Below are 17887 nucleotides of genomic sequence, written 5' to 3' on the forward strand. Positions count from 1 at the left end.
CAGATAGATATGTACTATGAATATATATACAGATGGCTGTTACTATAAACAGAATGTGAGCATAATATACAGATGGATATTACTATAAACAGAATTTTACAAATAGATATATGTATAAGTTAGGCTAATGAGCAGTATAACAATGGATTTAAAGTAGTGCAAATAAAGTTTGGACAGAAGCTATCCGAGTGAGTGCAGTGGAAAGTAATTGCATATTACAGTTAGGGTACGATATTGCAATGTATATATAACAGTCGGTACTGTAAATAAACAGTCGGCAGTGCAAATGAGCATATTCCAGTCAAGGTAGTAGTGCAAGATGCATATGTAAACAGTTGTTACTGTAATAACAGTCAGCAGTGCAAATGAACATTATAGTATTGCAAATAACAAAATGGAGGCAGGTGTGAGGAGGGAGAGGAGAGTCAATCAGTATATGAGGGGAGTGGGATCAATGAGGGTTAGAGTTTAATAAAGAGACAGCTCTGGGGAAAAAACTGTTCTTTAGTCTGCTGGTCCTGGTCCGGAGGCACCTGAAACGCCTGCCGGAAGGCAGGAGAGAAAACAGTCTGTGGGCTGGGTGAGAGGAGTCCTTAAGGATGCTGCGAGCTCGATGCAGACAGCGTTTCCTCTGGATGTGCTCGATGGCAGGTAGTGGAGTCCCAGTGATGCGCTGGGCGGTTTTCACCACCCGCTGCAGTGCCTTGCGCTCTGCAACAGAACAGCTCCCATACCACACTGTAGCACAGTTGGTCAGGATGCTTTCTATTGCACAGCGATAGAAGTTCACCAGGATAGTGGAGGAAAGCTGATTCTTCCTCAGTGTCCTCAGGAAGAAGAGGCGCTGGTGAGCCTTCTTGACCAGGCTGGAGGTGTTGGTTGTCCAGGTCATGTCCGCCGAGATGTGGGTCCCCAGGAACTTGAAACTGGAGACACGCTCAACAGCCATTCCATTGATGTGGATGGTGTCGTGTGTGCCTCTTGACACTTTCCTGAAGTCCACGATGAGCTCCTTCGTTTTGGTGGTGTTGAGGAGCTGGTTATTTTCGGTGCACCATGTGGCCAGGTGCTTGATCTCCTCCCTATAGGCAGTCTCATCGTTGTTGCTGATGAGACCAATCACCGTAGTGTCGTCCGCAAACTTGACGATGGAATTAGATCCGTACACAGGCTTGCAGTCGGAGGTGAAGAGGGAGTAGAGGAACGGGCTTAGCACACAGCCCTGTGGTACACCAGTGTTGAGTGTGATGGATGTGGAGCAGTTGGAGCCTGATCGAACATTCTGGGGTCTGTTGGTCAAGAAGTCCAAAATCCAGTTGCACATGGAGGTGTTGAAGCCCAGGTCTCCAAGTTTGGCTATTAACTTAGTTGGGATGACAGTGTTGAATGCTGAGCTGAAGTCAACAAACAGCATGCGTGCATAAGTGTTCTTATTGTCCAGATGTGTGAGCACAGAGTGCAGTGCCATGGAGACTGCATCCTCTGTGCTCCTATTGCTACGGTAGGCAAACTGGTGTGAGTCCAATGTGGATGGTAGAGAGTCTTTTAGGTGTGCCAGGACCAGCCGCTCAAAGCACTTCATTACGATGGGTGTGAGTGCTACAGGGCGGTAGTCATTAAGGCACTTCGGGCTGGAGTGTTTTGGCACTGGCACAATGGAAGTGCATTTAAAGCATGTTGGTACAGTTGCTTGGGCAAGAGACAGGTTGAAAATGTCTGTAAAAACCCCAGCGAGCTGCTCCGCACATGCCCTGAGTACGCGTCCAGGGATGTTGTCTGGTCCAGCAGCCTTGTGCGCGCTGATCCTGCTCAGTGCATTGCAGACATCTGTGGAGGAGAGTGTGATCGGTGGGTGGTCAGCTGAGGATTTGAGCTTGGTGGCAGTTTCTCTGTTGTCTCTTTCAAAGCGAGCATAAAAGTCATTTAGCTCGTTCAGGAAGTTGACATCAGTGGCTGCGGGGGTGGAGTGAGAGGGTTTGTAGTCACTGATGGCCTGAATGCCCTGCCACATGCGCCGAGGGTCAGCGTTGGAAAAGTGTCCCTCTATCTTAAGCTTGTAGCAGTGCTTGGCCTCTTTGATGCCCCTTTTCAGATTTGCTCTGGATGTGCTATAGGCTTGTGCATCTCCTGATCTGAAGGCAGTATTGCGTGTCTTCAATAGGAGTCGCACTTCCCTGTTCATCCATGGCTTCTGATTTGGGTATGTGGTGATCTGCTTCTGGGTTGTAACACTGTCAATGGTGGTATTAATGTAATCCAGTACAGAGGAGGTGTAGCAGTCAATGTCCGTGTGAGAGCCACTGGTGGCTTGAGAAGCAAACATACTCCAGTCTGTGTGTAGAAACCTTTCCTGGAGTGAGAAATCTGCCCCCGCAGGCCACACCTTGATGGTCTTCACTGATGGCTTCACGCGATTGATCAGAGGTGCATATTTGGGGGTGAGGAACAAAGAAAGGTGATCTGACTGTCCCAAGTGGGGGAGGGGTGTCGCGACGTAAGCTTCAGCCATGTTTGTGTAAACATGGTCTAAGGTTTTGTTTCCTCTGGTGTGACAGGAAACATGCTGGTGAAATTTCGGTAGCACTGACTTTAAGTTTGAATGATTAAAATCACCCGCAACAATAAACGCAGCTTCCGGGTGAACGGTCTGTTGTTTACTGATGGCTGCGTGAAGTTCTTTCATAGCAAACTTGGCATCAGCATCCGGGGGAATATAGGCTGCAGTTATAATAGTGGAAGTGAACTCCCGCGGTAGATAAAACGGTCTACATTTAACCATGAGAAACTCAAGGTTAGCTGAACAATGTCTCCCAACAATAGCAGAGTTTGTGCACCAAGCTTTGTTAATGTAAATGCACAATCCACCACCTCTGGTCTTACCGGAGCCATGTAATGTAGTTTACGTAGGTTTGCGCATGCGCAGTCAGTTCTCATGCTGTCTTGAATTATCAACATTGAGGCAGAGACCGAGCTTGCTTCATGTCACGTGATTCACTCGCTCTCACTCAATCCGCGCTTCCCGATCTAGCGGCGCCTAGCGTTGGCTGTCAACAGGCCCGGGGTGGGTAATCGGGAGAATTCCCGGTGGGCCGCTTCACTTTTGGGCCGGTCGAGGATTTTCTTTTTTCACATTTGTCACATTTACATTTCACATTTACATCAGTTACATTAGGCTACACACGTTCGGACGTTCCGCATTCTGACACCGCAGCGCGCAGCCTCTGCATGGGTTGTACCATGTGAGGGAGTTCTCCCCTCCCCTCCTATAGAGTTGGTTGGGTCCATAGCCCGTCTTTTCCAAAACGTTTTCTCAAGAGTAGGCTACCGCGGCACCGCCAGCGCCTACCGATAGCTGGGCCGCTCCCTACCATATTGCGTCAGGGAGGATGGATGGGAGGAAGAGGCCAGGAGGTATGGAAGCTTGTTTCCGCCACAGAATAAAACATTTTAAAAGATAATTGCGACTTTTTATCTCACAATTGCGAGTTTACATCTCGCAATTCTGTCATTATTTCTCAGAATTGCGTGAAATAAAGTCGCAATTGCGTGTTATAAAGTCAGAATTGCGAGATATAAAGTCAGAATTGCGTGAAATAAAGTCGCAATTGCATGTTATAAAGTCAGAATTGTAAGATTTAAAGTCAGAATTGTGTGAAATAAAGTCGCAATTGCTTCTTATAAAGTCTAAGTGAATTATTATTTAACCTTTACATTTTTTTTTAACCATGGCATTAATACAAACTACAATAGTGACTAGGCTGCTTGTCAGTTCGCTGACACCGCGCCGCCTCCTTCTCTTAACGTTACTGTGTCCCGCACAAAACATTTGTTTGTTGTATAAGTCATAAGATAGATGTGTCCATTAATTTGATTATTAGATTTGATTGTGCATTAGCCTCACATTATGACTGACTTTGCTGAATGCAGGCAGCGATGTGATGATGCCTGATATGAACTTGGGTTGCTACATTAACTGAATGAATATATAAACATATATGCCACATTGATAGGTCACAGCCTACCCATGACAAGATTTCACCGCACGTTACTGCTATCTATATATCTTCCAACATTATCTATCTATCTATCTATCTATCTATCTATCTATCTATCTATCTATCTATCTATCTATCTTCAAACCTTATCTATCTATCTATCTATCTATCTATCTATCTATCTATCTATCTTCAAACCTTATCTATCTATCTATCTATCTATCTATCTATCTATCTATCTATCTATCTATTTATCTATATATCTTCAAACATTATCTATCTATCTATCTATCTATCTATCTATCTATCTATCTTCAAACCTTTATCTATCTATCTATCTATCTATCTATCTATCTATCTATCTATCTATCTATCTATCTATCTTCAAACCTTATCTATCTATCTATCTATCTATCTATCTATCTATCTATCTATCTATCTATCTATCTATCTATCTTCAAACCTTATCTATCTATCTATCTATCTATCTATCTATCTATCTATCTATCTTCAAACCTTATCTATCTATCTATCCATCTATCTATCTATCTATCTATCTTCAAACCTTATCTATCTATCTATCTATCTATCTATCTATCTATCTATCTATCTATCTATCTATCTATCTATCTATCTATCTATCTATCTATCTATCTATCTATCTATATATCTTCCAACATTATCTATCTATCTATCTATCTATCTATCTATCTATCTATCTATCTATCTATCTATCTATCTATCTATCTATCTATCTATCTTCAAACCTTATCTATCTATCTATCTATCTATCTATCTATCTATCTATCTATCTATCTATCTATCTTCAAACCTTATCTATCTATCTATCTATCTATCTATCTATCTATCTATCTATCTATCTATCTATCTATTTATCTATATATCTTCAAACATTATCTATCTATCTATCTATCTATCTATCTATCTATCTATCTTCAAACCTTTATCTATCTATCTATCTATCTATCTATCTATCTTTCTATCTATCTATCTATCTATCTATCTATCTATCTATCTATCTATCTATTTATCTATATATCTTCAAACATTATCTATCTATCTATCTATCTATCTATCTATCTATCTATCTTCAAACCTTTATCTATCTATCTATCTATCTATCTATCTATCTATCTATTCTTTATAACTAACGAATCTTTCTTTCTTTCTAACTAATCCATCCATCTTTCTTTCTTTCTTTTTTCTTTCTTTCTTTCTACCTAATTTCTTTCTTTCTTTCTTTCTTTCTTTCTTTTTCTTTCTTTCTTTCTTTCTAACTAATCTTTCTTCTTTCTAATCTTTATTTCTAACTTATCTTTCTATCTAATCTTTCTAACTAATCTTTCTTTCCTTTCTAACAAATCTTTCTTTTTTCTTTCTTTCTTTCTTGCCAATCTTTCTTTCTTTTTTCTTTCTTTCTTTCTTGCCAATCTTTCTTCTTTCTTTCTAGCTAATCTTTCTTTTTTCTTTTTCTTTCTTTCTAACTAATATTTCTTTTCTTTCTTGCTTACTTTTCTTTCTTTCTTTCTAACTAATCTTTCTTTTTTCCTTCTTTCTTACTTTTCTTTCTTTCTAACTAATCTTTCTTTTTTCTTTCTTCTTTCGTTCTAACTAATCTTTCTTTTTTACTTTTCTTTCTTTCTTTCTTACTTTTCTTTCTTTCTTGCTAATCTTTCTTTTTTCTTTCTTTCTAACTAATCTTTCTTCTTTCTTTCTTTCTTTCTTTCTTTCTTTCTTTCTTTCTTTCTTTCTTTCTTTCTTTCTTTCTTCTAACTAATCTTTCTTTTTTCCTTTCTTACTTTTCTTTCTTTCTAACTAATCTTTCTTTTTTCTTTCTTCTTTCGTTCTAACTAATCTTTCTTTCTTTTTTACTTTTCTTTCTTTCTTTCTTTCTAACTAATCTTTCTTTTTTCTTTCTTTCTAACTAATCTTTTTTTTCTTTTTCTTTCTTTCTAACTAATCTTTATTTTCTTTCTTTCTTTCTTACTTTTCTTTCTTCTTTCTAACTAATCTTTTTTTTTCTAACTAATCCTTCTTTTTATTTTGTCTTTCTTTCTTTCTTTCTTTCTTTCTAACTAATCTTTCTTTCTTTCTTCTTTCTAACTAATCTTTCTTTTTTCTTTCTAACTAATACAACATTCTTTCTTTCTTTCTTTTTCTTTCTTTCTAACTAATCCACCATTCTTTCCTTCCTTCCTTCCTTCCTTCCTTCCTTCCTTCTAACTAATCCACCTTTCTTTCTTTCTAACTAATCCACCTTTCTTTCTTTCTTTCTTTCTTTCTAACTAATCTCTTTCTTTCTTAGTAAACTTCATTTCTTTCTTTCTAACTAATCTTTCTTTCTAACTAATCTTTCTTCTTTCTAATCTTTCTTTCTAACTTATCTTTCTATCTAATCTTTCTAACTAATCTTTCTTTCCTTTCTAACAAATCTTTCTTTTTTCTTTCTTTCTAAGTAATCTTTCTTTCTTTTTTCTTTCTTTCTTTCTTGCCAATCTTTCTTCTTTCTTTCTAGCTAATCTTTCTTTTTTCTTTTTCTTTCTTTCTAACTAATATTTCTTTTCTTTCTTGCTTACTTTTCTTTCTTTCTTTCTAACTAATCGGTAACCCTTTCTTTTACAGTCCCCTAATTACTAGGTATTTAACCAACTATAACTTACCATATATTTACCAGGTAAATACCTAGTAATTAGGGGACTGTAAAAGAAAGGGTTACCAACTAATCTTTCTTTTTTCCTTCTTTCTTACTTTTCTTTCTTTCTGACTAATCTTTCTTTTTTCTTTCTTCTTTCGTTCTAACTAATCTTTCTTTCTTTTTTCTTTTTTACTTTTCTTTCTTTCTTACTTTTCTTTCTTTCTTGCTAATCTTTCTTTTTTCTTTCTTTCTAACTAATCTTTCTTCTTTCTTTCTTTCTTTCTTTCTTTCTTCTAACTAATCTTTCTTTTTTCCTTTCTTACTTTTCTTTCTTTCTAACTAATCTTTCTTTTTTCTTTCTTTCATTCTAACTAATCTTTCTTTCTTTTTTACTTTTCTTTCTTTCTTTCTTTCTTTCTTTCTTTCTTTCTTTCTTTCTTTCTTTCTTTCTAACTAATCTTTCTTTTTTCTTTCTTTCTAACTAATCTTTTTTTTTCTTTTTCTTTCTTTCTAACTAATCTTTCTTTTCTTTCTTTCTTTCTTACTTTTCTTTCTTCTTTCTAACTAATCTTTCTTTTTTCTTTCTTTCTAACTAATCTTTCTTTTTTCTTTTTCTTTCTTTTTCTTTCTTTCTTTCTTTCTTTCTTTCTTTCTTTCTTTCTTTCTAACTAATCTTTCTTTCTTTCTTCTTTCTAACTAATCTTTCTTTTTTCTTTCTAACTAATACAACATTCTTTCTTTCTTTTTCTTTCTTTCTAACTAATCCACCATTCTTTCCTTCCTTCCTTCCTTCCTTCCTTCCTTCCTTCCTTCCTTCCTTCCTTCCTTCCTTCCTTCCTTCTTTCTAACTAATCCACCTTTCTTTCTTTCTTTCTAACTAATCTATCTTTCTTTCTTAGTAAACTTAATTTCTTTCTTTCTAACTAATCTTTCTTTCTAACTAATCTTCCTTTCTAACTAATCTTTCTTTCTAACTAATCTTCCTTTCTAACTAATCTTTGTTTCTTTCTTTCTGACTAATCTTTTTTTCTTTTTAACCAATCTATCTTTCTTAGGGGGTAAACGTCTTTATTGACTTTGTATTGTGTGAACCTGCCTCCTTGTTATTTCTGACTTGTAACAAAAAACAAAACGATGTCTAAAAGCTGCTATGTGACAAGGTGTACTGCAAACAAGCTAAAGAAAACAGAAATAAGTGTTTATAAGCTGTCGACCCCAAAAAACGAGCGTTTAAGGACACAGAAGTGGATTCGTCACATTCGCGGCAGCATTACGTCTGTCTCCTGCACACGAAACAGGAGGAGAGAAGGAGAAGCGAGTTGGTAAATGTCAGTTCAATTCTAAGTTCATTCTTTATGTGCGTAGAGGTGTGCGATGTGTATTGTCTATTATGATATTGTAATCATTGTTTTAACGATGTACGCGGCACTGCGAGCTGACATCGCTTTTGTCCCTCGTGCTTTCACTGCGTGATGTGAGTTATAGGTATGTTACCAAATGAGTTTTTGTCTCATATATGTCTCATATGTCTCATATAATATTATGTTGTTATCATAGGCCTATAATATCACATCAGCAAGAGTTCTGTTTTACCGTGCACAGTTTTAGTTTCACATTTAAAGTAGCCTACCCTGTAATTAGAGCGTTAAAATTAGAAATCAGTTCATATTTAGCAATCTCTTAGCTTTATTTATGCAATTGTAAATGTAGTGTAACCAGATCTGATGCCACTTCTGTGACACCTCTGCACTGCAAAGATGGACTTTGATTTAATGATTTAATTTGACTGTTAACAGTGGTATTATTTAATTATTCTAATATAATTTAATTTGAATGTTAGAATTTGACATGAAAGCTGATGCATACATCTACAAATTCAAAATGTCCATTTATATGTGAAAATGCCCCTGGAAATCAATTTAAGATGGCAAATATTACCCCTTAATTAAAAAAGGTTCATTTCTGTCACTGCTGTGAACTGACCACTGCATAGAATATGAATAAATATGAATATCTTCGTCAGTCTGCTGTCAACAACAGGCCTAAACCAGCCATGGCACCAAGCACAGAAACACAATCAGTAAAATATTATCTAATTATTATCAACAAAACTTTGAAAATATCGAGACATATTTTGTCAATGTTGCACACCCCTAATGCATGGTATTAATTTTGATTTCTTCAGGTCTTAAAGGGTCTTAAAAAGGTCTTAAAAAGCCTTAAATTTGACTTGTGTGCAGAAAGTGTGCTGAAACCCTGAAGTTATTTGGGAGCTGACTTTGCTCAAAGAGGTAGTGAAATGAAGCAAGAGGATCTGATAGATAGAGTTAAAGAGGTTATAAGAAAATATCCAGCTACAAGCAACTCCATTAGTGAACTGGAGAATGGCTACTCCCTCTTATTTGGGTCTGCACTGCCGTTAAAAACCTACTCCGTTTGTCCAGTTGTAGATGATAAACAAGCAGGAGCAAAGTGCCTTGACAGTAAGAGTATATACAGTTATATAGACAAGTACATTGTCACGGTGGGATAAATGCAAAAAGGTGCGAGGACTCAAGTGCAGAGAATTGAAGTTTATTTATTAAAAAAACACTAAACACAAAACAAAACCCACGAGGGGGAAAACATAACTAATAAATACCAAACCAAAACAGAACAGAACAGAACAGAACAGAATAAGAACTTTCTGGAGGATCACAGGGAACAGGAAACAATAGACAACGTACCGACACAGACTGCAAACAAGAGGGGACTTATAAGGGGAAACTAATCAGGAGGGAACAGGTGGATGAACTCAAACAATAATCAGATAACAAGGGGGAGGGATCAGACAATGACACGAGCACATGGCCCAACATAACAAAACACCCATGTGTAGCACAAGACAGGACAGGCATGTGACATTCATAAAAAGTTCCTTGTTCTTAAAGGGATAGTTCACCCAAAAATGAAAATGACCCCATGATTTACTCACCCTGAAGTCATCCTAGGTGTATATGACCTCCTAGGTGTTCTTTCAGACGAATACAATTAGAGTTATATTCAAAAATGTCCTGGCTCTTGCAAGCTTTATAATGGGATTGAATGGGCACCATTTTTTTTGAAAGTTTTTTTTGGGGGGGGTTAATAAAGGCCCTCTGAAGTGAAGCGATGCATTCATGCAAGAAAAATATCCATATTTAAAACTTCATCGACTAAAATATCTAGCTTCCGGCAGACGGACGCACGCAAGTCGACTTACGCCAAAAGAGTAACACTAGAACTTGACGAACAACGTAATGATGAACGCAGTTGCCCAGCCCTGTGTGTTTGAACCGCGAGAGGCGTCAGTTGCCGTCATTACGTTGTGCGTCAAGTTCAAGTGTTTCTCTTTTGGCATAAGTCGACTTTTTAAACATGGTTTTAAATAACTTTTAAAAGTTTTAAATATGGACATTTTTCTTTCATGAACGCTTCGCTTCAGAAGGCCTTTATTAACCCCTGCAGAGCCGTGAGGAGCACTTTATGATGGATAGATGCACTTTAATGATGGATATATGCACTTTTATCATGGATAAATGCACTTTAATGATGGACAGATGCACTTTTATGATGGATAGATGCACTTTTATGATGGACAGATGCACTTTTATGATGGATAGATGCACTTTAATGATGGATAGATGCACTTTTATGATGGATAGATGCACTTTAATGATGGATAGATGCACTTTTATCATGGATAGATGCACTTTAATGATGGACAGATGCACTTTTATGATGGACAGATGCACTTTAATGATGGATAGATGCACTTTAATGATGGATAGATGGATAGATGCACTTTTATGATGATAGAAGCACTTTAATGATGGACAGATGCACTTTTATGATGGATAGAAGCACTTTAACCCTCTGGGGTCTGAGGTGTTTTTGGGGTCCTTGAGATGTTCTGACATGCCCTGACATTTGTGCTTTTTTCAGTTGCTTATAAACATAGTAATGGCAAAAAAAAATTACACACTATTTAGCACAAACAGGGCTACCATAATATGTGAGCAACAAGAATGTACATGTCTGCATTTTTGAGAGAATAATGTTTATGCGTGGTTATTGAAAAAACTAAAAACTAAAGTTTCTGAAATAAGACCACAAAACACACACTAAATATGTGCCAATAAGACTTTTGTCTAATGGATGTCATCGCCTAGTGTTTTTTCTTCAAAATTATGTGAAAATCACCCTGCCTAATCCTTCACATAACACAATACATTGATTTGAATTTTGCAAAGCACTTTCTGTTTGGAAAGGCCATATGCGGAGTGGGCGTCACAGATCATGCATATGTAGTGGTTCACACCTGAGGACCGCATACTTAATGAGCCATTCATTCAGGTGAGTCACTGAGCCACAAGAATGCAAGAGCAACAGTTGGAAGCATCTCAATTCTTTTTTATTTTTCCACATATTGTGCTTGCAATTTGGCCTATAATAGCCAAGGAAAACATGTAATTGTGCAGTTAATTCTCATACTGTATTTTCAGTTTTGGAATATTTATCTTCTCCCCAAATGTGTCACTAATAAAACACAATAAAAATTATTTAAATAAAAGGCTTATATTTACCTTTTAATAGTTTGTTTACATCTACCTTGTAAATATTTAAATAAACAACAATTCAAGTGTAATCTTTCTTTGTACAAACTAAAGTATACATTTTATCATACATATTTCAAAGTTAAGGATTTGATTGATTATTTATTTTTGACAAAAAAATTGGCAAATAAAAGCTTATTTGAGGTGGCAGATATTTTACAGTAAAAATGTATAATCTATCCAAAACTAATCAACGAAATGTTGTCTTTCATATGTCTGTAACATAGGTCTTTCATTTTTATTATAAGGAATATAAATGCTAAAATGCTAAAAGGAATATAAACGAGAAAACACAGCCCCTCACAGGTTTGCGCCGTGGATTCCCGCGAGTCAGACGCGGATACTGTGTTTGTTTTAGGCTCGCGCAGTCTTCACTCGGACGCGCGCTTCAATCCGTTGTGGAGACTCTCTTTTCGTTCCAGTGAAATTACAAAACAAAATACACACACACACGTCTCTGCCTGATATACAACCACTGATAAACATAATCTGATTTGACAAAAAAAATAAAAAACTATATGAGTGCGGATTCGAACTCAGAACCTCTGACACGCTAGGCAAATGTTCTACCACTAGAGCACTTGAGTTCACGTATTTACTCACGTGAAAACTCGGTGTTTACTCGGCGTGATCAATTCGCTCTTGAACATGCTGCCGTTCATCTGAGTTACAATCTTCCTCTGAGGAAAAGCCAAGGTGAGTTATTCCTCGCTGTCCAGAATCATCTGAAGAGCGTCTTTACCGGAGAAACGCGCCATCCTCTCTAAACGCGATGAACTATCAGTGAATCTGATCTGATGAAACTTCGTGTTTTCAAGGCATTGATCGGGGGGCGGGTGCGAAGCATAGATCACCTAAACTATTTACCATGTCAATAGCGCCGGGGGCGGGGCGGCCTCAGTTCATTATAGAGATAATTAGGCAGAAGGAAAAAACGGTACCTCTCCTTGCTTTCAAACGGATTACATGAGTTGAAAACATTTGTTTTTTTTTATTAATTACTTCATTTAAAAGAAGAGATTTCAAGCTTCATAAAGACATATATCACGTGCCTGTGTGAGAAGTATTCGCTGAGTTATGATTCATTTTCGGACGCATTTCAGAATGGACTACACGGACAGAGAGAAGGCAGAACTCGCTCCGTGATTATTTTTCTTAATTTGGCGAAAAGCACAACACTTTGTTTTTATTGTGAGTATACAGAAAAATAATACACATTTAACAGAATCGATTGATGTATGAAACTCCTATGGAAAATCAAAGTCAACAGAGTATTTATGAGTTTCTTTTACACTGATAAAAAAAAAGCGAGCTGGTATCGCCGGCGATACCGCCGACCTCAGGGGGTTAATGATGGATAGAAGCACTTTAATGATGGATAGAAGCACTTTTATGATGATAGATGCACTTTAATGATGGATAGATGCACTTTTATCATGGATAGATGCACTTGATGGACAGATGCACTTTTATGATGGACAGATGCACTTTAATGATGGATAGATGCACTTTTATGATGGATAGAAGCACTTTAATAATGGATAGATGCACTTTTATAATGGATAGATGCACTTTTATAATGGATAGATGGATAGATGCACTTTTATGATGGACAGAAGCACTTTAATGATGATAGATGCACTTTTATGATGGATAGAAGCACTTTAATAATGGATAGATGCACTTTTATAATGGATAGATGCACTTTTATAATGGATAGATGGATAGATGCACTTTTATGATGGATAGAAGCACTTTAATGATGGATAGAAGCACTTTAATGATGGATAGAAGCACTTTTATGATGGATAGATGCACTTGAATGGACTTAAAAAATGATGAAAAATGATGCCCATTCACTCCTATTGTAAAGCTTGGAAGAGCCAGGACATTTTTTAATACAACTTCGATTTTATTCGTCTGAAGAAGAATGTCATACACCTAGGATGACTTCAGGGTGAGTAAATCATGGGGTCGTTTTCATTTTTGGGTGAACTATAACTTTAAGTCTTTAAAAACACATTGTTGGCTTTATTCTTGTAGGACCACAACAGAAGATTGATGAGGAAGCAAAGAAGGTTCAGTCCAAACCTGTGGTGGATGAACAAGTGGTTCGGCCCAAGGCAAGTTCAATCGCCCCTGGTAATCTGTCCACTAGTGACTTCCCAGTTCTTGGTTCCAAGATGCCCAATGCTGAGGAGAAGAAACTGAAGGAGGGAAGAGGGCTTGTCTTCTATGAGTCCTTCTACAGCCAGATGAGGGAGGTTCATGGTGCAAACATGAGGGCAGCAGAAGCCTTGCTGGAAGATGAAAACAATGTTGGGAGACAGAGAAAGGCCATGAGCTCAAGCGAAGTGAACAGTTTGGCGGAGGATGTCATGAGAGCCCTTGCAGCCGAAGGAGAGCATGTGACCATCGAGAGGGTTTGTGTCTTGGGAAATTATCCAGACCTTAGTGCTGGGTGGTATGACCAAACATTTATATCACGGTATTTTTCAAAATTATACCAGTTTCACGGTACATGATGGTGTATATATATTTTTATTTTTTTAAAGCATAACTGGGTGTTAACCACATTTTCTTCTGATTGAGAGAGGAAACACTGCAGTGGATTGACTCAGAATGCCCTATTTTGCTGTCATGAGTGAATATTGTAGAAAAATCCCACACTAGTATTAATACAGGTTTGTAAGACCCCATAAAATGATGCTGTTTACAAAGAGGTCCAGCAGGAGGCGCTCATAAACGCTGCTTTATCAGGAAAGATAAAGAAAGATTGAATGAAAATAACATAGAAACTTTTCTAAAGACAGTCAGTTCCCTTGAAATACATTCATATAAAAACACCTGTGCCGTGTCTTGACTTTGAAACATGCAGTGCTCATGTTTATTTAACAATGTCAAAGCCTTCTGGAAAATCTATTTGTGCCGGGCAGTGTTGATATTGTGAACCAATCAATGGGAAACACTGTTATATAATTTGACAGCTATTAATTATAGTTTAACCTGTCCATCTTCATACATCTGTGCATCACCACACAGTGCAACAGTGAAAAGACCCTCTCAAACAGTGTTGTGCCGTGTTCCCAGCATTGTTAAAGTGACATACACTGGTATTGAGGTATATTAAACAATCATATTATAACAAAAATAAACACCGGTATTCGGTATGAACCGGTATACTGACCAGCACTATCCAGAACTATTTTGTGCTCATCCCAATGTCAATACCATGACAAATTAATTTTTTTTTTCTATTGTCAAAGGTAATAAGCAGAGTTTGCTCACTTCTACAAGTGTCTACTTTGGAAGATTTGAATGTGGACACTCTTCGGCATCTTCCTGCAGTGCAGAACCTTCAGCGCACCATCCAGGAGATCAATCTGTACATTGAGGTATGAGGTCTACACAAAAGTCCCAGTGTAGGTTTGCATACCTGCCAACCTTGCAAAAAATGTTTGCGTACACACGCATGCATTAGATAATTGCATTGCATATAATGTGTGCTGGTCAACTAGTCTAAAATTAAGAAACCCCTAGAACACAGTAAAAAAATATATATAAAAAAGATAAAAACATAGGAACATTGTGTACAATTAAGATTTATTTTCCAATATCCAAATATTCAATTCAATTCAATTCAAATTTATTTGTATAGCGCTTTTCACAATACATTTTGTCTCAAAGCAGCTTTACAGAAAGTGCACTTCAGAAATGTACATAGAAAAATACAGTTAGTTAATCATGTATTAATTTAGGGCATAACATATCGCCAGCGTCGAGTCGTCTCTTCACAGGAGTCGAGTCGTCTATTCACGGGTGTTGGGGGCATCTGAAGGTTCCATGAGAGGCTGGATACAAACTGGAGCTGACGATCTCTATTTACTAGCGTCCTGAGATAACAACAGAAAAGCAGATGGGAAATAATTAGCATAGCTGCTGTTCATAATATTAATGCATTCAATCTGATTCAACTGTAGTATAAAAGGTAAGTATTATGCGAACGCTTGGCTAAAGAGATGCGTCTTTAATCTAGTTTTAAACTGGGACAGTGAGTCTGAGCCTCGAACAATATCAGGAAGGCCATTCCAGAGTTTAGGAGCTAAATGTGAAAACGCCCTCCCTCCTTTAGTGGACTTAGATATCCTAGGAATGACCAGAAGCCTTGAATTTAGTGATCTTAAAGAGCGCGATGGATTGTAGGGCGATAGAAGTTCCGTTAAATACCCAGGAGCTAAACCATTTAGGGCTTTATAGGTCAGTAGTAATACTTTGTAATTGATACGGAACTTAATAGGTAACCAGTGTAGAGATGATAGAATTGGTGTTATATGATCATATTTCCTTGACATAGTAAGAACTCTAGCAGCTGCATTTTGGACTAACTGTAGCTTGTTTATTGAGGATGCAGGACAACCAGCTAATAAAGCATTACAGTAATCTAGTCTTGAGGTCATGAATGCATGAACTGACTTTTCTGCATCAGAAACAGATAGCATGTTACGTAGCTTAGCAATGTTTCTAAGGTGGAAAAAGGCTGTTCTTGTAACATATGAAATATGATTTTCGAAAGACAGGTTGTGGTCTAATATAACACCCAGGTCTTTTACTGTAGTGGATAGAGTAACAGGACACCCTTCTAAATTAAAGTTGTATTGCAAGAGGTTTTGTGGGCGGTTTTTTGGGCCAATAAGTAATACCTCCGTTTTATCTGAATTTAATAGCAGAAAATTACACGTCATCCAGTATTTTATATCTTTAACACACTTTGTCAATTTAGATAATTTAGCGTTTTCATCTGGTCGTGATGAAATATATAATTGAGTGTCATCAGCATAACAGTGGAAATTAATTCCATGTTTTCTTATAATATTACCAAGTGGGAGCATATATATTGAGAATAATAGAGGGCGTAACACAGATCCTTGCGGCACTCCATAGTTTACTGACGTTATCTTCAATTTTTCCCCATTTAAACAGACAAAATGGTAGCGGTCTGATAAGTATGATCTAAACCAGCTTAATGCTTGTCCTTGAACACCAGTATAGTTTTGTAGTCGATCTAAGAGTATTGTGTGATCTATAGTATCGAACGCAGCACTAAGATCGAGTAAAACTAGTATTGAGATACAGCCTTGGTCAGAAGCTAGAAGTAAATCATTTGTAATTTTAACGAGCGCAGTTTCTGTGCTATGATGCGGCCTGAACCCAGACTGAAATTTTTCATAGATTTGTCATAGATCATTTTCTTGCAAGAAAGAGCATAATTGAGCGGACACAACTTTTTCTAGTATTTTAGACATAAATGGAAGATTTGAAATGGGTCTGTAATTTGCTAGGTTATTATGATCTAATTGCGGTTTCTTAATGAGAGGTTTATAACTGCCAACTTGAATGTTCTTGGAACATGACCTAAAGATAAAGACGACTTAATAATATTGAGGAGAGGCTCTTCCACTACAGGTAACACTTCTTTCAGTAGTTTAGTGGGTATTGGATCTAATAAACATGTTGTTGGTTTAGATGCAATGATAAGTTTATTTAGCTCTTCCTGTCCTATAGTTGTAAAGCGCTGTAGTTGTTCTTGAGGGGCGAATTGAGGCTGAATCATAAGACACCATTAAAGATTGTACATTTACAATTGTGTTTCTGATGCTTTCTATTTTCTTAGGGAAGAAATTCATGAAATCATTACTACTAAACTGTAACGGAATATTTTGTTCAGGTGACGTCTGTTTATTTGTTAGTCTAGCCACGGTGTTAAATAAAAACCTTGGATTATTTTGGTTATTTTCTATTAGTTTGCGGAGATGCTCAGCCCTGGCTGCTTTTAGAGTCTTTTTATAACGCGACATACTGTCTTTCCACGCGATTCTAAAGACCTCTAAATTAGTTTGTTCCATTTACGCTCTAAATTACGAGTTTCTCTCTTGATAACATGCGTAGCACTGTTATACCATGGTGCTTTAGTTTTCTCTCTAACCTTTATTAATCTAATTGGTGCAACAATATCTTATGTACTAGAGAAAATGGTGCTCATAGTGCTAGTCATTTCCTCTAGTTCATCTGTTTGTTTGGGTTCACTGAGCAGCTGAGATAGATCAGGTAAGCTATTTGAGAATCTATCTATAGTTGTTGGAAGGATTGTTCTGCCTGGTCGATAACGTGGCGCAACATGACAAATTTCAGCAGTACGTAATATGCAAGTTACCATGTAATGGTCAGTGACATCATCACTTTGCGGTATAATATCTATGTCGGTTGGATTGGTTCCATGTGGTATAATTAAATCTAGCGTATGATCAAGACGATGAGTGGGACCAGTGACGTTTTGCTTGACCCCAAAGGAGTTTAATAAATCTGTAAACGCAGCCCCTAACGCATCATTTGTGTTATCTACGTGTATGTTAAATCTCCAACAATTAATGCTTTATCGACATTGACCAATAGACCTGAGAGAAAGTCTGCAAACTCTTTTAGGAAATCAGCATAGGGCCCTGGAGGTCTATATACAGTAGCCAAGGCTAGAGATAATAGGGATTTCTTTCTTATATCTAAGAGCGTAATATTTAGCACAAGTACTTCAAACGAATTAAACCTGT

At 37.0% G+C, this 17887-nt stretch overlaps 1 protein-coding gene across 1 annotated transcript in view; it reads left to right on the forward strand.

Moving 5' to 3' along the window:
- Positions 1-17887, forward strand: part of LOC311284941 (uncharacterized protein) — a 227028-nt gene that overhangs the window by 106478 nt on the left and 102663 nt on the right. Inside the window, exons 14-15 of the mRNA XM_084400254.1 lie at positions 13329-13708; positions 14552-14680. Coding sequence (XP_084256380.1) covers positions 13329-13708; positions 14552-14680 — 509 coding nt within the window. The remainder of the gene's footprint in view (positions 1-13328; positions 13709-14551; positions 14681-17887) is intronic.

Source organism: Rutilus rutilus (assembly GCF_951802725.1).
Source record: "Rutilus rutilus genome assembly, chromosome: 25".
Taxonomy (NCBI): Eukaryota; Metazoa; Chordata; class Actinopteri; order Cypriniformes; family Leuciscidae; genus Rutilus; species Rutilus rutilus.